The following is a 23,025-nucleotide window of genomic DNA, read 5'->3' as shown; positions in this document are numbered from 1 at the left end:
GCCCCCACCTCCAGCCCCTGTGCCTTCAGAGTCAAGATCACTGTATTTTGCATAAAGTATTAGGAAAAACCCAAACTCTTGCTCTTTGATTAGAGCCTCTCCTTCTTTCCCCACCAGCCCTCTGCAGAAGTGAGAGGCAAAACTAAAACTCAGGTGTTTTTATCCATATCTGTGAGTCTGTGTTTCTGTATAAGTGATCAATACATTTAAAAACCAATAACCTACTTTATCCTTCTGAGGACCTGAAATATGGTCTTTCATCAGATGCCTACAGAGGGTTAGGAAGGCTAGGAGGAGGTGGGGAGGGCGGGAGGGGAGCGCTGAGCAAATGTACGGGTTGGATCCAGGTGTGCGGACCAGACCTTGAACTAAGGAGAGCGCAGAGCCCCCAGGGACATGGGAACACGGTTGTCCTGGGTAGATGGCAGCTCCAGGAGCCCCCAGCTGTGCCTCATCAGGCCCATGCTGAGACTACCATCTCCTCTGTCCAGGAGGGCCAAAGACAAGCGGAGAAAGCAGAAAAGCAGGGCCCGGGTGGCGCTGGCCTCACTTGCCTCCGTGAGGTGGACAGGAGCCTCGCAGCCATGGACTCAGCCCAGGCTAGGGCATGCCGGGAGCAGTAACAAGAATAAATGAAGCCGTGAAGCCAGGGCCCCTTTGGCAGGGCGCTTGTGCAACTGCCAACCTGCATAGTGCTGTGAGCCCTGGGACACGTGTTGGTGTTGACTCATCAAAATCCCGGGACTGTGCGGCTTTTGGGCACTGCTGGAGTCCAGGAGCTGGAGCCCAGGTGCTCTGTGTGGTTTTGGACACTGCTGGAGTCCAAGCTCTGCTGGGGCTGCCTCAGGGAGGAGGAAAGTTTCCAGAAGAGCATGAGGAAGAGCCTGCCGCTTGGGAGCAGCATCCTCCAGCTCTCGTGCTGGGTGGGAAGTGCAGAGGGGCTGTGCAGAGGGCTCTCATGTTTGGGGATTTTCTCTGGACGGCTGTTTTCTACTTGAAATGGGGGTCCTCAAGCTCATGGGGAATGAGAGAGGTGAGCAGGACCCAGAATGGGAAAGTCCTTGTCTGGGGGCTTCTGCAGGAGCCCCCTTGGCCCCTGGCCAGACACTTCCAGCTTCCCTCTGGCGCCCAGAGATTCCCCTCGGGGTCAGGCCCTGCCTGCCGGCCTTGGCCTCGCTGTCACCTTCCTGTCTCTCGAGAAGCCCTGCCCAGGTCCCCTGAAGGCCTGCAAGCTTGCCCGGAGGAGGCCCCTCCTCACATTGCCCCAGGGACTGCTCCCCAAGGCTTCCTTCTTCAGGGAAGAGGCGGCTCTCGGCCAGGGAGTTGTTGGGGCTGTTTCCAACCCAGGCAAACCTTCACTTCATTTCCTGCCCTCCTGCCTCCCCAGACAGACCTACGGGTGCCAGTGCCCCAGCCTCGCCTCCCCTGCAGCTCCCTCCTGGGCCAGGCGGAACACCATCGCTCCACAGTCCACTTACTGAGCTGAAAAGACCTCCTCGTATGAAGATCTGGGAAGGCCTGAGCTTTCACTGGCCTGCAAGCTCACAGGCGAGCCTGCCGTGGTTGAAGGACACTGGCAGAAGACCAGAGACCCTGGCCCAGGGCAAAGGACTCTGTCACTCACGGCTCGGCACATTGCTGTGTGAACGAGCTTCCTCTTCACTCCCGTTTCCTTTGCTCCCCAAACCCCACAGGGGCTACGCAGAGGCCCAAGTGGATTGTGTGGCACAGGGGGTTTGCTTCACCACCGAGGATCCCCGCGCTTAGGAAACGCTGGTCTCTCATGAGTGGCTGCGAAGCAAACCTGCCCAACCTTTCCCGGGGTAGACGTTATCTTTGTTACACGGGACAGCGAGCAAATCTCCCTTCTGCCCCAGAGGGAGGCACTGTCCCTGTGCGCCAAGACTTTCACTATATACACATCCTTGACAAGAGTCCAGAACAAAAGGCCATCGGCGCATCTGCTCCTGAGACTTGCAGAAATGTGGGAAACCAGTGAAAAACTGTCTCCCGACATCCGAGACCCAGAGGAAACCCAGGCCAACGGGCACAGGGTGCTGGCTTTTTCCGCTGCCGTAGGTTTCACCTCGGGTGCCATCTACCCCTGTTCCCCAGGTCTCCGTGGCCAGCACAATGCCCGAAATGAAACTGCCCATAAATAATTGAAAAATTCACACTTACCTCAAATTGTACCCTACTATGTCAATCATGTTGGAACAAATTAGCTTTTCTGAAACAAGAGTTATAGCAGAAGTAACTGCAATGCTCTGACGTTTATAGGTGTTGGCACAGATACTGTTCGATCGTAACCCCAGGAGGTAGTTACTGGGAGCCATTCTGAGGAGGGAGTGCTGAGGACCCCCCTCAATAAAGGGCTGTGGCCAAGGAAAGGGATCCTGAGAGACCTCACACAGAGTCCACCGTTCACATACGGCGCGGCTGAACTGTCCTGGCTTCCCAGAGAATCCAGAAGGCAAGGGCGGCCTCCCACAGCCCCCGCCAGCCAGCTCAGGGGCAGACAGCCTAGTGGGGCCTTGCCCAGCCACCCACCTATCTATTGGCTAAAAAAGTGTAAAAACAAAAATCACTCTTCCCGTACTACTCTTTTTCTCCTTCCCTCTTTTTAAAATCCTGTTTTTGCTTTTGTTCATTGACAGCAGCCTAAAAAGTGTTCTTCCTCATATATGGGAGTTAATTCTTTTTGTTTTTTTGAGACGGAGTGTCACTCTGAATCCCAGGCTGGAGTGCAGTGGTGTGATCTCGGCTCGCTGCAACTTCCGCCTCCTGGGTTCAAGTGATTCTCCTGCCTCAGCCTCCTGAGTAGCTGGGATTACAGGCACGCACCACCACCCCTGGCTAATTTTTTGTATTTTTAGTAGAGATGGGGTTTCACCATGTTGACCAGTCTGGTCTTGAACTCCTGATCTCAAGGCTCACTGCAACCTCCGCCTCCCAGGTTCAAGGAATTCTCCTGCCTCAGCCTCCTGAGTAGCTGGGATTACAAGTGCCCGCCACCATGCCCGGCCAATTTTTTTATTTTCAGTAGAGACGGGGTTTCACCATGTTGGCCAGGCTGGTCTCAATCTCTTGACCTCAGGATCCTCCCACCTCGGCCTCCCAAAGTGCTGGGATTACAGGCGTGAGTCACTGTGCCCAGCCTAATTTTTGTATTTCTGGTAGAGACTGGGTTTCACCGTCTGGTCTGGTCTGAAACTCCAGACCTCAAGTGATCCGCCAGGGTTGGCCTCCCAAAATGCTGGGATTATAGGCGTGAGCCACTGCACCCGGCCTGACATGGTGAAAGTCTTAAGATTCTACATCTACTCCTTAAAATTTACTTCTAGGAATTCACTCAAAGGAAATAGCCAGCCAAGTATACAAAAATGTTTGCGCATGGCAGCACTTGGAAACTACCTGCTGGCTTACGACTGGAGTTTGGTTATTATAATGCATTAGTGCAGTGGAATATAAAATATTCTTTAAAATGATCCTGTGGAAGGCCAGGAGTGGCAGCTCACGCCTGTAATCCCAGCACTTTGGGAGGCCAAGGCAGGTGGATGAATTGAGCCCAGGAGTTTGAGACCAGCCTGGCCAACATGATAAAACCCTGTCTCTACTAAAAATACAAAAATTAGCTGGGCGTGGTGGATGTGCCTGTAATCCCAGCTACTCGAGAGGCTGAGGTGGGAGGATCTCCGGAGCCCCAGAGGCAGAGGTTGCAGTGAGTGGGGATGGCACCACTGCACTCCAGCCTGGACGACAGAGCGCGACCCTGTCTCAAAAAATAACAATAATAATAAACAGTAAATAAATAAACAAAATTTAAAGCTGATCTTGTGGAAAAATACAGTTGACTGTTGAACAATTCAGGGGTTAAAGGACGCCAACCCCCATGCAGCTGAAAATCCATTGATAACATTTGACTCCCCAAAAACTTAACTACTAATAGTCTACTGTTGACCAGAAACCTTGCTGATGACATAAAGTTAATTAACACATAATTGGTCTATGTATTATATCCTGTATTCTTACAGTAAAGTAAGCTAGAGAAGAGGAGCTGTTGTTAGGAAAATCATAAGAAGGAGAATATATTTATTATTCATTATGTGGAAGTGGATCATCACGAGGGTCTTCCTTGTCGTCGACGTCACACTGAGCCGGCTGAGGAGGAGGGGAGGGTCAGGGGTTGGTCCTGCTGTCTCAGGAATGGCAGAGGTGGAAGAAGATCTGTGTGTAAGTGACCTGCCCCGTTCAAACCCACATTGTTCCAAGATCTACTGTAAATAGCAATCAGGGGAAAGGTAATAAAACAGTGTGAAGTGACACGTTTATCAAATGGCTTATGCAATATGATCCCAACTTTTTTTAAAAGCTACATAACATGAAAAAAAGCCCAGAATGAAATGAACTAAGGTGCAACATTGGCATTCTCTGAGTGGTAGGGTTAGGGGTAACTTTCATTTTGCTCATTTTGCTTGTCGATCTTTTCAACACTAAGTATTATTTTATAATACAAAAGTCTTGTGGGTTTTTAAAATGAAGCTCTATCTTCCCAGTTGAGTTTTTCTCAGGTTAGTATTAACAGAAGCCTGACTTGCTTGAGAAGACGGCCGCTGCTGGTAAAGGGACAAGAGGAATCCAGGGAGGAAGGAGGCAGGAAGGAGCGGGGCCTGCAGAGAACCCCAGGCCGAAAGGACTCCCCAGGGCCAACCGGCTTGAAGCCTTCCCTGGACTTGTGCCAGGCACCGGGCACTGCAAAAAGCTGTGTGTCTGCACATGTAGAGAACTGCGTTATGAATCTTTTTCCTTTTTTGAGACAGTGTCTTGCTCTGTTGGCCAGGCTGGAATGCAGTGGTGTGATCACAGCTCACTCAACCACCGGGCTCAAGTGATCCTCCCACCTCAGCCTCCTGAGTAGCTGGGACCACAGGTATGTGCCATCATGCCCAGCTAATTAAAAAATGTTTTTTTGTGTAGAGACAGAGTCTTACTATGTTACCCAGGCTGGTCTTGAGCTCCTGACCTGAAGCAATCCGCCCGCCTCGGCCTCCCAAAGTGCTGGGATTACAGGCATGAGCCACCGCGCCCCAGGCAGAAATGTATTTTTATGTGAGTTGTAGTTTAAAAAAAAAAAAGTTGTGCAGTAAGACTCTACAGTAGCCCCCGCCAAGCCTTACTGTAGCCCCTACCAAGCCCTGCCCAGCCCTGGCTGAGCCCTTCTAGTAATAGGGAACTTGAGAACTCCCGAACTTTATGATGTTTCTTGACAATACAAACTGTTAGGCATTTTTATTATTATTATATTTAACAAGCGTTGGTTCCTCATCGTGCCCAGCCAGCTCCCCGCACCCCCTCTCTGGGGCAGCAGCTTAGATGTTGGGAGGCAGCCACTGTGTCACCCCCCAAGTCCAGGCTTGCCTCCCCATCCCATCCCCAGCTCCTTAACCACCCTCCACCACGAAGTTTTGAGCCACTTCCTTTTCTAAGGACACCCTCCCCACACCCAGGCCACCTGATCCATTAAAATATGATCTCCACCCTAGGACCGAGGCACCAAGCCAGGCCATTTCACTCATTTATTAACCCATAGGTTCATTTGCAGATCATTAAGTAAGCACTGGCCGTGTTCTTGGCACAGTGCTGGGTGCAGGGGAGTCACCCCAAGAACAAAAAAGGCCCAGCCCCCTGCCTTGGGGAGCCCCCCATTGGGTGGGGTGAGGCAAGTTGGCCCAGGGCATCTTTGTCACAAGGAAGCTGTGCTCCCCATGAGGGCTGGCTGAGGTCCGATGGGACTGATACTCATCCTGGTCATCAGCCGAGAGAAGCCAGCCAGCCTCAACTGCACAGCCACCGCCTGCCACCCACCCTCCAGCTCCTCTGGGCCAGCTCCCAGTCATGGCATGTTCCTCCAGCAGGCAGCCTGGGAAGGTGTAGACCTCTGACTCCCGGCTGGCCCCATCCAGGCTTCAAGGACTCCTGAGGGCCAGCGACCAGAATGACCACCTGAGAGAACGGACTTGCTACTAACTGTTGAACCCTGTCAGCGCCTTTCACGCCGCACACCTCATTTGTCATGTCCTTGTGTCATTGTTATTTTTAAAGTTACCATTCATTGAGCATCTCCTGTGTTTGGCCTCTTAATATATTAGCTCTCTCTCTTCTTCAAAATCTACTACAAACTATAGTAATCAAAACAGCATGGTACTGTTATCAAAACAGACACATCGACCAATGGAACAGAATAGAGAATCCAGAAATAAATACACATATTTATGGTCAACTGATTTTCAACAAAGATGCCAAACACACACTGAGGAAAGGGCAGCCTCCTCAATGAACACTGCTGGGAAAAAGATACCCACATGCAGAAGAGTAAATTAGGCCCTCATCTCACACCATATACAAAAGTAAGCTAGAAATGGATTAAAGACTTAAGTGTAAGACCTGAAACTGTTTCTTCTAGTAAGAAGAAAACATAGAAAACTCCATGACATTGGTCTGGGCCATTAAATTTTTGGATAAGACCCCAAAAGCACAGGCCACAAAGGTAAAAATAGACAAATGGGATTTTATCAATGAAAAAGCTGCTCCACAGCAGAGGAAGTGATCCACAGAGTGAAGAGGCAGCCGACAGAATGGGAGGGAATATTTGCAAACCATACTTCTGATAAGAGATTAATTTCCAAAATATATAAGGAATGCAAACAACTCTATAGCAAGAAGACAAATAACTGAATTTTAAAATGTGTAAAGGACTTGAATGGACATTTTTCAAAAGAAGACATACAAAGGCCAACAGGTGTATGAAAAAATGCTCCATATCACTAACCCTCAGGGAAATGCAAATTAAAACCATAATGAGACATCACCTCACTCCTGTTAGAATGGTTTTCATGAAAAGACGAAAGATAGTAAGTGTTGGGGAGGATATGGGGAAAAGGGAACCCTTGTACACAGCTGGGAATGTGAATTAGTACAGCCATGATGGCAAAGTTTGAAGGTTCCTCAAAAAATTAAAAATAGAACTACCATAGGATCCAGCAATTCCACTGCACTGTGGATATCCCACAGTGCATAATAAAAGTATATAAAAGCAGTGGTCGGCTGGGTGCAGTGGCTCACACCTGGAATCCCAGCCCTTCGGGAGGACAAGGCAGGAGGATTGCTTGAGCCCAGGAGTTTGAGACCAGCCTGGGCAACATAGCGAGACCCTGTCTCTACAAAAAATTTTAAAAATTAGCCAGGTGTGGTAGTTCATGCCTGTGGTCCCAGCTACTCGGGAGGCTGAGGTGGGAGGATCACTTGAGCCCAGGAGTTTGAGGCAGCAGTGAGCTATGATCACACCATTGCATTTCTGCATAGGTGACAGACAAGATTCTGTCTCTAAAAATAAAATAAAACAGGCCGGGTGCGGTGGCTCACACCTGTAATCCCAGCAGTTTGGGAGGTCGAGGCAGGCAGATCACGAGGTTGGGAGATCAAGATCATCCTGCCTAACACAGTGAAACCCTGTCTCTACTAAAAATACAAAAAATTAGCTGGGCATGGTGGCGGGCGCCTATAATCCCAGCTACTCGGGAGGCTGAGGCAGGAGAATGGCCTGAACCCAGGAGGCAGAGCTTGCAGTGAGCCGAGATTGCACCGCTGCACTCCAGCCTGGGCAACAGAGCGAGACTCCATCTCAAAACAAACAAACAAACAACAACAACAAAAAAAACATTGATTTGTTCAGCAGCAATAGAAAAATAATAAACTAAAATCAGTATGTCAAAGAGATGTCTGCACTCCAGTGTTCACTGCAGCAATATTCACAATAGCCAAGATATGGAATCAACCTATCAACGAACAAATGGATAAAGAAAACATGGCATAGATAGATGATGGAATACTACGTACCTTTTAAAAAAAAGGAAATTCGGTTTTGTGACATGGATAATGCTGGCCGATATTATGGGACGTAGAATAAGCACCCATAGAAGATAAATAATGCATGTTCTCAGTTATATGCAGAATGTTAAAAAGTCACACTCAGCAGGAACAGAGTCCAAAGGTGGTCACTGGAAGCTGGAGATGGAGGGATTGGGGAGACGTTGGTCAGAGGACACAAAACTTCAGTTAAACTGGAAAGATACGTTTGAAACTTATCCTTCGAAACTACTGCACACCACGGTGACTATGGTGAATGTATCATGCACTCGAAGACGGCTGATGGGGTAGATTCAAAGTGTTCTCATTCGAGGCTGGGTGCGGTGGCTCACACCTGTAATCCCAGCACTTTGGGAGGCCGAGGCGGGCGGATCATGAGGTCAGGAGATCGAGACCATCCTGGCTAACATGGTGAAACCCTGTCTCTACTAAAAATACAAAAAAAATTAGCCGGGTGTGGTGGTGGGCGCCTGTAGTCCCAGCTATTGGGGAGGCTGAGGCAGGAGAATGGCGTGAACCCGGGAGGCGGAGCTTGCAGTGAGCCGAGATGGCACCACTGCACTCCAGCCTGGGCCACAGAGCGAGACTCCATCTCAAAAAAAAAAAAAAAGTGTTCTCATTCGAAACTTATCCTTCGAAACTACTGCACACCATGGTGACTATGGCGAGTGTATCGTGCGCTCGAAAATGGCTGACGGGGTAGATTGAAAGTGTCCTCACCACACACAATGATACATTTGTAAGGTAACGCTGTGTTCACTAGCTTGATGTAGTCATTTTACAATGTATACATATATCAAAACACCATGTTGGCTGGCGTGGTGGCTCACACCTATAATCCCAACACTTTGGGAGGTGGAGGTGGGAGGACTGCTTGAAGCCAAGAGTTCAAGACCAGCCTGGGTAACATAGTGAGGCCCCGTGTCTACCACACACACACAAAAAAAAAGTTAAAAAAATTTGAGAAAACCCACCATGTTGTACACAGAAATACAGATAATCTCTGTCAATTAAAAATAATTTTTTAAAAATTACAGCAGGTAAATATATATACAAATAATCTCTACTCATTGAATATTTATTTATTTATTTATATTTGTGACAGAGTCTCACTCTGTCACCCAGGCTGGAGTGCAATGGCGTGATCTCGGCTCACTGCAACCTTCGCCTCCCAGGTTCAAGCGATTCTCCTGCCTCAGCCTCCCGAGTAGCTGGGATTACAGGCATGTGTCACCACGCCCAGCTAATTTTTGTATTTTTAGTAGAGATGGGGTTTCACCATGTTGGTCAGGCTGGTCTTGAACTCCTGACCTCAGGTGATCCACCCGCCTCGGCCTCCCAAAGTGCTGGGATTGCAGATGTCAGCCACTGTGCCTAGCCTGAATCTTTAAAAAGTAGATGTTAACATCCTGTTTTACAGATGAGAAAATTAAACTGAAAGGTTCATTTCTTGTTGAAACAATGTCTATTAAGTGCCTATCTGTGCCAGGGGTGGAGCTAGAAGCAGAGATAAAGGCTGTGGGGAGGAAGGCTGGTGTCTCTGCTCTCATCAGCCTGGTCTGGAAGCAGATGATAAACACAAAGGCTAGCAAATAATTATAATTGTGATAAGTGTTATGACGGGAAAGCAGAGACTCTCTAGGGACGTACAGCAGGGTACTGACTTCAGCTGGCAGTGAGAGGCTGGCAGAGGGATGCCTGACCAGGGGCCAGTGGAGGAGGGTGAGGTTAGCCAGGCAGAGGCTGGCATGACTGCTGTGGGCCGAGGGATGGCATGTGCTAAGGCCCTGAGGTAGAGAGACACTTTGCCCATCCAAGGATCTGAAAGAAGTCCAGGGGGATTGGAGCAGAGGGAGCGGGATGAGTGAGGTGGGTTTATACAGCGGGGGATTGGAGCAGAGGGAGTGGGATGAGTGAGGTGGGTTTACACAGTGGGGCAGGAGGCAGGTTCTTTGGGTTTCCAAGCTCTGTGAGCATCAGAATCTCCTGAGGAAGCTGATTTCAGTGCAGGCCCTGGGGCCGGCCGTGCCCTCCCTGGAGCCTCAGTCTGTGAGTCTACCCTGGGACCTGTTTCCCCAAGTGGCCGGATGAGGACATTTCAAGGGTGTTATTCACCATCTGAAGGATCTGGGATTTTCCCTTTTTTTTTTTTCTTTTAAGACAGAGTCTTGCTCTGTCGCCCAGGCTGGAACGCAGTGGCGCGATCTCAGCTCACTGCAGCCTCGAGTAGCTGGGATTACAGGCGCCCGCCACCACACCCAGCAATTTTTTTGTGTTTTTAGTAGAGACAGGGTTTCGCCAGGTTGGCCAGGCTGGTCTTGAACTCCTGACCTCATGATCCACCTGCCTCGACCTCCCAAAGTGCTGGGATTACAGGTGTGAGCCACCGCACCTGGCTGAATCTGGGACTTTTTCTAAGAAAGCAGAAGCCATTGCGACCCAAACCATTTGAACCCAGCTCAAAGACAGGATTTGAACCCAGCTCGGTCTGATTCCAAAACCAGAAGGACACCACATCTTCCTTAAAGGAAGAAGGCACATCAGACCGTCTGTCAAGTGGGTCCACTGAGGGTCAGAGGAAGAGCCTCCAGATGAGGGAACGGTGTCAGCAAGGCCAGAGCCCACATGGGACGAGGCGGCCCCAGAGCCGATGGTCTGAGCAGAGCCAGTCGTGTGTGTTACGGGTTTTCGCCTTAGAAGAGGCCTCACAGGCTCCCTCCCCATGTGCGTCTGCATCCGAATCTCATTTTTGCTTTGCAATACCACTGTGAGAAGAACCTGCTGGGAGGTTCTTCCCCTTTCCCAGATGGATAACACTGAGGCTCATGCAGGTGACACCATTTACCCAATGACCTATGTGAAGTCAGAAAATGTGGGGAGGGGGGCCCGGGAGGAGGCTGAGCTGGACTCGCCACTGGGCAGCAGAGGAGGCCGGGTGGTCCTGGCACTCAGAGAGGTTATGGGGCAGCGTGGCCCCTGCTGTCATCAACCACTTGGAGGCTGGAGGACTTGGCCTTTGGATTTGGATAGAGGATTTGGATAGTGCTGTTCAGTTCGGGGAGGTCACGGAGGTCCCCAAATGGGGATGGTCTCACTGCCGTGCTGCCTTTGCTGGCTCCTCCCCACCCTGCAACTCAGTTTCCTCGTCTGTGAAATGAGGTTGAGCTAGTCGGTCAGTACCCCGTTCAGCTCTGACACTGTCGGACTCTGAGTCTGCCTGGGTGGGTCTCTGATTCTGGAGGATGCTGGCACAATGAGCATTTTGGGGCTGGGACCGAGGTGATCGGGTGCCAAGAGGAACAAGGAAGTAAGGGGATGTTTCAAATACAGTTTCATTCCGGGCTGCTCTGAGAACTGGGTGGGGAACAGGCCCTGACGGCATCCAGGGACGGGGCCGGGACGTGTGGGGGATGGGGGGGTGCAGGGAGTGGCAGGCCTGTCCCAGCTCCGTCTACTAGCAGAAGAATGGGCAGCTGTGAGCTCAGGTGCGCTGGGGGGTGGGGAAATGGAATCGGCCGCCATGGATGTCCTGGCAGAAGTGGAGGCCGAGGAGGTCTTCTAGAAAGGGGTCTCGCCCTTCTCCACAGGCCCACAAGGAGCCCCCCTCTCCTTTCACACCCAGGACGGGCCAGCAGGACCAGAGCAGTGGCCAATGAAAGTAACGTCCAAACAGGAAGATAAGGCCCAGGAGGCTCTGACTCCCGGGTTCCCAGAGCTTTCCTGCTGCCACCCAGAACCCCAGCAGGGCTCTCACTGGCGGCTGGCTCTTCCTCCCCAGGAGCCAGAGCTCAGAACGGAGGCTTTCCCAGGGTTGGCCTCTACCAGGGCTGCAGCAGAGCCTCGGCCATCTCTCAGCCCTCCCGGACGGGGAAACACCTCTCCTCCTGGCTGGTTCTCCTGGGGTCAGCCTGCATGGCAGCCTGCTTCCTCCCCACCTCCTGTTCCCCACACTGTCCCCACCACTGCCCTCCCGCATCAGGCCCCTGTCCTGCCTGCCCATGCCTGATCTCCTGTACCCCGATCTGTCATTCTTCTACTCCTCACTTCTCTCCTCCCTTGTGCACCTCTGGCCCCTGCCCATTGCTGAGATGGTTGACCCCTTTGGCCCTCAGCAAATTTAACATTCAGGAAAGATCCACGTTTCATAAATCCCTGTAGTTCTAGAGCTGGGAGATGCTCCATCGAAGGTCACTTTGGCCCATCCCAGCAGCCCAGGATTGAGGTCTCCGCCTTGCCCAGACACAGCCAGCCCCTCAGAAACCAACGCCTGCCAGCCAGACCCACGGGAGGACAACCGATGTACAAACCAGAAGGCCAGTGTATTAATTTAAAATGGAAAGCAGAACTCCCAAGCTGGCTGAATGCTTCATTTGCCGGTTGATTTGTTGTCCCCTGTGTGGGTCTGTCCGTCTATCTGAAGACTCAAATTGGAAAGCTTGATGAGCCTAGAAACAGGATTAGGGGAGAGGAGGGTGTGAGGCTGCGTTTCCCAAAACAGAGCATTCTTGCATGAACAGCTCTCCAAAAAAAGAAAAAAAAAAAGACTCTGTGGATAATGAAGCTTGCAGAAGGCTGTGCACTCACCCACTTCTGGAAATTCACACTGCGCATCAGCCTAGTCAAAGCTCTAAAACAAACACCACTTTACAGGAAGTTTTCCAAATTGATCTGACCACGAAGTCTTTTCCCTCACCCTCCCTAATACTATCCGATGGGCAAGGCCGGGCGACTGCCAGGAATGATTTCCCAGGCCTCTCTGAGGTGGGGAGCTGGGTCCCCGTGTCCAAGGAGCCTGCCCTCCCACCAGGCTTTTTCCTGGGAGCAGCCACCCAGGATGCCCCCTTCTTGTTCTCCTTTGACCGGCTTTTCAGGTACATCCTTTCTCGATCCACGTCACTGATGCTGCCTAGGCACTGAGGGCCTGCTCCACCCTGATGTCAGCCCGGGAGGCCTTTCTGTGCAACAGAAATACCACACCAGCAACACAGGGACAAAACGAACAGGTTACAGGGATTAAACACAAAAACATAAACTGTGGGTGCCCTGAACTAATAAAGGAGCAGATGTCCCGAGGGGATTTAGACACAGAGGCATGGACCTGGGCTGAGTTTTGGGGTGAGGTCTGGGGAGACCAGAATTGCTCCAGTTTACAGAGTGGCCAAAATCTGCGGGGTCGGGTGATCTGGGAGGGAGGGGTGAGGAGAGCCTTGGAAAGGAAGACGAAGCCAGATCTAGTAAATAAAAATAGAGAATATCCAGTTAAATTTTACTTTCATATAAATGGTAGATGATCTTTTTTTAAGTATTATAATCACATACAAGATTTGGGAACCCTTATACTAAAGAAGATTTGTCATTTATGTGAAATTCAACGTGGCTGAAGGTCCTGTATTTTATCCGGTAATCCACGCAGCAGCAGGAGGCGGAGGCTCTGGTGGAGGGCAGCAGGGTGAGGGGTTGGGGGAGAGACTGCCTGCCTCTTGGTGACAGGCAGCAGCTGGTCACGCAGCATGGCCAGTGGCCTGGAGATCACAGTCAGAGCTCTCCAGCAGGCGGGTGCCTCACGGAGATGGGGCATGGGGGCAGAAATCAAAGAGAAACGCCAAGTCTCACACCGGGATTGACGCAGGGACAGAGGACGAAGCAGAAATGCCTCGTGGGATGTGGAGCCCAAGACGTCACAGGCAGGACATGGGAGCCAGAGGTGGCATGAGAGCGTCACCCCACCGAAGGATTCTAGGGGTCTCGGGACTTGGGAGCCGGAGGAGACATGAGAGCGTCACCCCCACCGAAGGATTCTAGGGGTCTCGGGACTTGGGAGCCGGAGGAGACATGAGAGCGTCACCCCCACCGAAGGATTCTAGGGGTCTCGGGAGAACCTTGTACTTGACGAGGGAGGCAGAACGGGCTTGATCCATTCTTATTTCTAGGCCCCATGGAAAGAATGACTCCAGTTGGCATTTGTGTTGTATGTTTGTATACACACACACACACACACACGTACGTATGGATCTGTGTGTGATCTGGTCCATTGGTCTATGTTGGTTTTACGAGTCTAACTCTCAGAATCCTAGTGATACCTTATTGTTATCCTTGTTACCATCATAAAAGGGACCTCAGGGTCCAGTGATGTAGTGTGTAGTTAGGTATGCTGCTTTAGAAACATGAAGAAACTCAGGTCTGGGCCAGGCACAGTGGCTCACGCCTGTAATTCCAGCACTTTGGGAGGCTGAGGCAGGCGGATCGCCTGAGGTCAGAAGTTCGAGACCAGCGTGGCCAAAATGGTGAAACCTCGTCTCTACTAAAAATACAAAAATTAGCTGGGTGTGGTGGCAGGTGCCTATAATCCCAGCTACTCAGGAGGCTGAGGCAAGAGAATCACTTGAATCCAGGAGACAGAGGTTGCAGTGAGATGAGATCACCATTGCCCTCCAGCCTGGGTGACAGAGTAAGACTCTGGCTAACACAGTGAAACCCCGTCTCTACTAAAAATACAAAAAACAAAAAATGAACTGGGCATGGTGGTGGGCGCCTGTAGTCCCAGCTACTTGGGAGGCTGAGGGGGGAGAATGGCTGAACCTGGGAGGCTGAGCTTGCAGTGAGCCGAGATTGCACCACTGCACTCCAGCCTGGGTGACAGAGTGAGACTTTGTCTCAAAAAATAAAAAAAGATAGAAAAAGGTGGTGTGATGTGGGGAGAAAAACAGCCAGAAAAAGGAAAAAACAAAAATAAAAAATAAAAACAGGAAAGATTTTTGACTACTTAAGAGGCTTTGTTTACATAATGAGGCCCCTTTTTGCTAGCCAGGCCAAGCTGAAAGAGCAATGGCTGTTTCCCTGCACTGCAGTTCCATAGCTATGTGTTCTATCTTCTTTTTTTCTATCACAGCAGCCTGGGTTTGGTTCCTAAATCAAGCCCTTTCTGCTTTGGTACTTGGTACTTCTGAAAGAACCGCATTTTTTTTCTAGCTGAAATATGGTAATAGATTTTTAAAAATGTTTTAAAAGGAGCTCAATGGTTAAAAATCAGCTTAATTAAAAACAGTCATCCAAGATGTGTGTGTGTGTTTGTGTGTGTGTGTGTTTGTGTGTGTGTGTGTGTATTTAAAAGGCCTTCATGTTGTTGTTGTTGTTTTTTCTTTCTCCTAGGACCTTGTCTCTTTTTTTGAGCAAAAATGTTTTTCTTCTCAGTTGACCGAATTCTGTTTTCCTCATTTACTTCTCCTGTCTCTTTCTCTCCTTTCTCTTGCACATGCTGCTGCATGACAGACCTAAAATAGTTTATAATAGCCTGGGGTTCCTTAAAGAAAATGGAGAATGCACAAGACTCCCTTTGGGGCACAAACCTGTTTTTACTTATGGAACCACAAGAGTGTAAACAGACAAGTTCATCTCGGCTCTTAAACTGCTTGCCTTTGTACTGTTACCTGATTTATTGATGAAAATAGTTATTGCAACATAGGCTGCTCTTGGGTTTTTAAGGAAGAGTGTAGTTTAGACACTATGAAATGTCTTCATTTAAAAAAAAATTTTTTTTTTGAGACGAAGTTTTGCATTTGTTGCCCAGGCTGGAGCACAATGGCGCTATCTCGGCTCACTGCAACCTCTGCCTCCTGGATTCAAGTGATTCTCCTGCCTCAGCCTCCTGAGTAGCTGGGATTACAGGCGCCCACCACCACACCCAGCTAATTTTCATATATTTAGTAGAGATGGGGTTTCACCATGTTGACCAGGCTGGTCTTGAACTTCTGACCTCAGGTGACCTACCCTCCTCAGCCTCCCAAAGTGTTGGGATTACAGGCATGAGCCACCGGGCCTGGCCAAAAAACATTTTTTTCAGTGCACTGTGAAAGCATCACGTGGTCTAACCTCACAGTAATTCTGCCTTTGTGGAGACCCAGGGCTCAGTGTGGGCTCTGCCCAGAGCTCAGAGACCCAGTTAAAAGACAGGTAGGCCCTATCTAAATAAAATTGGTCTCCTCATACAATTCTATGATAGAGTTCCATAATTTTATGTTTGATTTGGCATCCATCTTGAATATTCCTCCAGCAACACCAGACTTTCTCTCTCTGTACCTTGAGATGTAAATTTTGCTATCTGATTTTTCACCCAAGAGTTGTTTCCTTCAATTGCAAATTTAGGACTATTTAGCTGACAACTGCCAGGGTAATGAAATAGGTTATCAAGAGTTTGCAAGTCTAAGACAGTAAAAAGGGAGTTTTTAGGAATCTATAATATGTGCTTCTATTGGTATGCTTAGTATATCTATCTATTTATGTGTTGTGTACACAATGTTTCACTACTAAAAATATATAAAAGAGCTCTAATTGGCCAAGTGCAGTGGCTCACGCCCGTAATCCCAGCACTTTGGGAGTCTGAGGTGGGTGGATCACGAGGTCAGGAGGTCAAGACCATCCTGGCTAATACAGTGAAACCCCATCTCTGCTAAAAATACGAAAAAAAAATTACCTAGGCGTGGTGCCAGTGCCTGTAGTCCCAGCTACTCAGAAGGCTGAGGCAGGAGAATGGCATGAACTCGGGAGACAGAGCTTGCAGTGAGCCAAGATTGTGCCACTGCACTCCAGTCTGGGCGACAGAGCAAGACTCTCTCTCAAAAATAAATAAATAAATAAATAAATAAATAAATATTTTTTTAAAAAAGAGCTCTAATTAATTGGCTTAAAGAAAAATAAAAGCACTTAAATCAAATACTTTATCATAAAAAAGGAAAGACTAGTTAAATGCTTTTTCTGGTTTCTGTGTCTTAAGTAAAATCTTCAACAAATAAGCTAGCTTTAAAAGTATTGGTAAAGTAATATTAAAAATGTCTTAAAAATTGCCAGCATACATTTTTGTTTGCATTTATTGATCAAGCAATTTCAAACTTATCCCTGCCAAATACTATAAGGTGTCAAAATTTGGCATAGGGGGTTACCAAACTATAAACCCAGCTCAAAACAGAATGATCTTTGCTTGTGTCATTTTTAAATAAGTAAGACATTGATATTAGTTTAATGAAAATAGCTACTTCTTGAATTATTTAGTAAAATTATCATAACTTCTAATCTCGTGGCTTTAGGCAGTCTTGTCCACAGGCAATAAGGAGATTTGTTTTGGGAAAGGACTGTTATCAACTTTGTTTCAAAGCTGAACTATAAACTAAGTTCCTCCCAAAGTCCAGGAATGAACAAGGACAGCTTGGAGGTTAGAAGAAAGATGGAGTCAGTTAGGACAATTCTTTTTTGCTGTCTCAATTAGAATCTTGCAATGACGAGTTTTGTAACTTTAAATGATAACTATCACAATTTTCATAAATAATCTAGGTAAACGATTAAAATAAAATAATTAGGTAAATGTCATGGGATGGATAAATACTTATAGACAAACTTGTGATAATTTAGAATCTAAAGTTAAATTAAATAATAGATATTTCATTATATGGGTATTTTCCAAAAAATATTGTAGGAAAACATTCTTTCTTAAAAAAAAATGGCCTTTTAAAAAGGTGAAGAATTTTTGTCTAATTCAAAGTTCATTTAAAGGTTATGTATAAAACAAGATAAAAGGAACTGGGAAATAAGAGACATGTAAAGAAAGTTATAGAAATAAGGAGGTATTTTTTGTAAGAAAGGTAAAAGAGAAATAATTTTATATGAGAAAGAATCTTGTATGGTATATTTAGTCCTAGAATAAAATGACTGGTTGTTTAAGAAAGAAGGATGTTCAGGAAAAAACAGAAAGTCCAAGCATGTCATGAATGGTCTGTGTAAGTCACAATAAAAGGCTTTATTTAAAACAAAACAAAACAAAACTTTTATATGAGCGAGTTGTCTATAACTAAAGAGAAATTATGATGGTCTTTATAGAGATGGGGTTTGATGTAAAAAATACACTTACACAATAAATAATTGATTAGAACATTAACATTTTCTTAAGGGATTGATTTACTCTTAGTAAATTATAGGAGATTTTAATTTTTTTAAACCCAAAGTTCAACTTTTATTGCATCTTGCCTGATTTCAGTTCTCTCCCCGCTTTTAAAAGGCATGAAATAGTAACGGTCTCCTTCAACTCATTTTCAGCTCATATAAGTTTTTTTTCCCCTCAACTTCTGTTTGTTGTGGTCTGATGCTAACAATGTTTTCTTAAAGGTCTAAAGGAAATATTTTCTTCCAACATAATATTCTGTGCACTGCAGAAGGTCCTTCTTTTGCCTTTTGGTAACTGGCTTAACAGATTTTGTGTTTTATCAAAATAATCCCTATGCCATTATTGTTAAGTTTTGGTTTGCTTAGAAAATAACTGAGATTAAAACAATTTTTTAAAAATTAAGGTTATTACATCCATGTATCTTTCTGTATGTGCTTTTAAAGTCCTTGTGATATTGAGTACAGGGTTTTGAGTCCTGGGTCTAAAAAGGACACCAAGTCCTGCTAAATCTTAAATACTGGCAGTAATTAAAGCCTCATTTTCAGGCTCAGTAAAAGATGTCAATCAAAATAAACTGCATTCCTGAAACACAGGGCCAGAAATTAAAGCTGTTCAACTCTTCAAAGGCCAGGGACTATCACAGAAGAGGTGTGTGTGTGAGATTGTAAGGGCCAATGTTGAGTGATAAAATAAGTTCAGTTTCTCTATAAATTAACCATTAATGTCAAAGGCACACTAAGGCAACACCAGCATATGGGCCCCTGTGTGAGATTAGCATTTTCTTGAAGCATTAACTGACTCCAAAATAAACGCTATAAAGGTTATAAAAAGCCTAAGGAAGTTATAGCTTATGGTCAAGATTAAAATTTTATAGATTGTTTATGAAATTTTGGAAGTCAAATTGGATTGACTTCATGCTGTTTTTATTAGGGCTTATTGTTTGCAAAATTAAGTCTCCTCTATCAAGGAATGAAGGTTTTCACCTTTTTTTGAAGTTCTCAAGTTATCACTCTGGTTAAATTAATGACTTATTTTACAATAACCTGTGATCCTATTTTGTGATATCAAGTGTTTTAAACCTTTGATATTTGACAAACTTTCCAAAATCAAATAATAAACAATGTCTTTTACTGACCTAGTTAACCCTGTAAGATATTAGGTTCCTCAAACTCCAAAAATGACATATTTGGCTTATTTGGTATGAAAATTGTATAGGAAGCATTGTCTAATACGAAATGGTGTTTGGTTTTCTTTGGGTTGTATTTGTATAAATATGTTAATGGTATGTGTTCTAAAAATTATGGAAAACTCCTGTAATTCTGATATGACTTAGTGTATGTTATCAGTAATAATTATAATTTTCATGTTAAATTATTTTGTGCCACAGATGTAACAAATTTGCTTGTCAATTGTGTCTTTGACTATGGCTGTCCTAAAAGTTTTTGTCATCCATGGACAACTCTGTCTCGTTTTTGTCCTCTTTAGAAGGTGGTTTTATAATCAGCTATAAAACTCTAATAGGTGCTCTTGAATGCAGGTTTCTGATAACTTGGAGACTGTGACATCAGAATAGAGGAGAAACTTTCAGGACTCATGGAGAGTTGGAATGTTCATGAACATCAAGCAGAACAGGAATTAACTGCATGGACTGAACTTATGGAAGACTGAAGTAATGTTTTTGACTTTTTGCTTAAAACATTGCTCTTCCTTTATTTTGTTTTTCAGAGTGAAGAAAACTTTTCTTTTGAGCTATTGATGCCTTTTAACAATGAAGCATACTTCTATGAACAAAATTTGGAGCATATTTGTTTCTCTCTACCTGATTTCTCTAGAATTTGGAAACTATTTGTAAGTATTCTTAACTTATGGCAATACAGTTATTTGCATAAGTGCAATAAGAATCTGTTTTCATTTGTAACAGGACACAATTGGAGAAATTGATTATTTTACCAAGGCTTTGACTGGAATTGTGTGCTTTTCTGTAAGGAATCAAACTTGACTTACAGAACCAATAAAGGCCCCTTGGGAAAACTGGCCTCATACCTTGTCTACCCAGTCCCTGTACAGGGTTCCTGACCCATGGTAAGTAAAGACTTACTTTCCAACATGCCCAGGGGCCCCAATTATTAATATCTTGGGACCTCAGGAGAAGAATTCATCCAACTCATAAGTATTTGATGGTACAAATCCATGGCTGGTCTCGGTTTTAAAAGTCTTTTCTGAGATTCCGTCTATGAAACAAAGTTCCATCAAAGCCTATTTTTAATTTTTGTATTATTTTTTGTGATATGGAGTCTTGCTCTGTTACCCAGGCTGGAGTGCAGTGGCCAATCTTGGCTCACTGCAACCTCCACCTCTCAGGTTCAAGTGATTCTCTTGCCTCAGTCTCCCAAGTAGCTGAGATTACAGGTGTCTGCCATCAGGCCCAGCTAATTTTTGTATTTTTAGTAGAGATGGGGTTTCACCATGTTGGCCAGGCTGGTCTCGAACTCCTGACCTCAGGTCATCTACCCACCTCGGCCTCCCAAAGTGCTGGGGTTACAGGCATGGGTGCCTAGCCCCATCAAAGCCTATTTAAAAACACTATGCAAAAAATAATTATTCTTGCTGCACTTTATACAAATTATCTGGCCAAGTATAATAAGGCAAATCAGTCCTACCATGATTTGTCTTTAGTAAAAATGGGAAACTGGAGAGAGAAACATTATGTTTCAAGAACTATAATACACCTGTTGTTAGATTTTAGTCTTGCCTAATGGTTTTCAATTTTTATTATTTTCTACAGTTTGGACTGAATTCTAATTTTTCCTGGCTACGGTCTCCAAAATAATATTTTCAAATTTTTCTTTTCTTTTCTTCTCCATTTTTCCTAATTTGAAATCACTGAAAACTAAGCTGTGCTTTCTTAAAGCCCTGTGAACTGAATCTAGACAACTTAAACTTCAGAAGAAAATAAAAGCAACCTATTTACATATATAAGCTACTTTCATACCTGCCTACTGATGTATGGACTTCAGAGTAATGTGGCCTATATAGATTTTATAGGATTGTTATTTTGTTTGTTGTTTTCCTCCCTTCCTCCACCCATTTTCTCTTCATAGGACATGAGGATTCTCAACCTGATAAAAATGAGCTTTCCTAATAACTCAAGACCCACCTGCCTAGGAATAAACGATCCTAGCTGTGAGAGACCAGATGAAACCTGAGACCAGAGACTCGTTTTCTTCTAAAATGCTTTCTGCAAAAGATTTTTAAAAAGAAAACGGGGGAAATGTGAAAGGAAAAGAAAACTTGAGGCCCCCAAAATCACTAAGCTAAAAGGAAAAGTCAAGGTGGGAATGGCTTAGGGCAAACCTGCCTCCCATTCTATGCAAAGTCATCCCTCCATTCACTGAGATAAATGCATGTGTATCTAATTGCCTCTTTTGGAAAGGCTAATCAGAAACTCAAAAGAATGCAACCATTTGACTCTCACCTACCTGTGACCTGGAAGATCCCTCTCTGCTTGAGTTGTCCTGCTTTTCTGGATGGAACCAATGTTCATCTTACATATATTGATTGATGTCTCATGTCTCCCTAAAATGTATAAAACCAAGCTGTGCCCTGACCACCTTGGGCACATGTCGTCAGGACCTCTTGAGGCTGTGCCACAGGCATGCAGCCTCAACCTTGGCAAAATAAACTTTCTAAATTAACTGAGACCAGTCTCAGATATTCAGCATTCACAGTATCCAAAAATCCAATCACATCTGAAACCGCCTTTGCAAAAATTATCACAGCGAGAAAATAATGGCAGTGAAAGAGATCTGATCTAGCCAACCTCCCTCTTGCCTTTAGCTTTCAAGCTGCTTTTACTTATTCCTGGGTTTAAGCCAAGCTACATGTGGGAGTCATTTAGTTTATAGTTTAAATGATAATAACCCTTCCCCCAAACTCAACCACCCTTGTAATACTAATGAGAGACCACCAGGCTAGGAGGAGGAGAGGAGCCTAAATTCTTCTAAGGTGTAGACAAAAACAATTGTGAGGCATTATTCCAGAAGCCACAAGATATGCATCTTCCTTAGTTACCCCTCCAGATAATGTTACTTTTGTAGAACCTAGGATTGGCCTTCTGAGATATCTTCTCAGGATTTTGCATGTCTGATGACGGATGGCTCCACCGGGACCAGCTAATGGCTTCTGTGTCCCCACCCAGAAGTGACTCAGAGAAAGAGGACAGCTTCAACGCCCTATGATTTCATCTCTGACCCAACCAATCAGCACTCCCCATACCCTAGCCCACTACCTACCAAATTACCTTTGAAAAATCCCTAACCTCCAAGCCTTAGATGAGTTTGATTTGAGTAATAACTCTGCCTCCCACATGATGTGGCTGGTGTCACATCAATTAACCTCTTTCTTTGCTGCAACACCATGGTCTCCATGAACTGAGTTTTTTGTGCAGTGGGCAGGAAGAACCCATGGGGCAGCTACACATCTTGAAAGAGAAGCTCTTCCTGTGAGATATCAACTGTGGTTAAGAATCTTACATACTTAGCATTTTTGTTGTTGTGAGAACACTTAAAATCTACCCTATTTTTTTTTTTTTTTTTTTTGAGATGGCGTCTCACTCTGTTGCCCAGGCTGGAGTGCAATGGCACGATCTTGGCTCACCACAACCTGCTGGGTTCAAGTGATTCTCTTGCCTCAGCCTCCTGAGTAGCTGGGATTACAGGCATGCACCACTCTTTTAGCAATTTTATTTATTTATTTATTTATTTATATTATTTTTAAAAAATATTTTTAACTTTTATTTTAGATTAAGGGGGTATATGTGCAGGCTGGCTATATGGGTATATTGTGTGATGCTGAGGTTTGGGGTATGAATGATCCTGTCAGCCAGATGGTGAGCATCGTACACAAGCAATTTTAAATATACAAATGGTGTGGTATGGTGGTACATGCCTGTAGTCCCAGCTACTCAGGAGAATGGGGCCAGAGGATCGCTTGAGCCTAGGTGTTTGACACCAGCCTAGACAACATTGTGAGACTCTGTCTCAAAAAATAATAAATAACAAAACAAAATAAAATATACAATGCATTATTATTTATTACAGTCATTATTCTGTGCAATAAATCAGTAAAGCTTATTTTTCCTGTCTAACTAAAACTTTGTACTCTTTGAT

The 23,025-nt window shown here is 45.7% G+C and overlaps 1 protein-coding gene across 1 annotated transcript in view; it reads left to right on the top strand.

Annotated features, from left to right (window-relative positions):
- The window catches only part of LOC134761118 (uncharacterized), a 67,901-nt gene extending 63,117 nt beyond the window's left edge, over positions 1-4,784 (top strand). Inside the window, exon 5 of the mRNA XM_063722632.1 lies at positions 1,388-4,784. Within this exon, the coding sequence (XP_063578702.1) occupies positions 1,388-1,767 (380 nt within the window). The 3' untranslated portion in view covers positions 1,768-4,784. The remainder of the gene's footprint in view (positions 1-1,387) is intronic.
- The last annotated feature ends 18,241 nt before the right edge of the window (positions 4,785-23,025 follow it).

This window comes from Pongo abelii, chromosome 2, assembly GCF_028885655.2.
Source record: "Pongo abelii isolate AG06213 chromosome 2, NHGRI_mPonAbe1-v2.0_pri, whole genome shotgun sequence".
Taxonomy (NCBI): domain Eukaryota; kingdom Metazoa; phylum Chordata; class Mammalia; order Primates; family Hominidae; genus Pongo; species Pongo abelii.
This window is presented reverse-complemented; position numbering and strand designations above follow the sequence as displayed.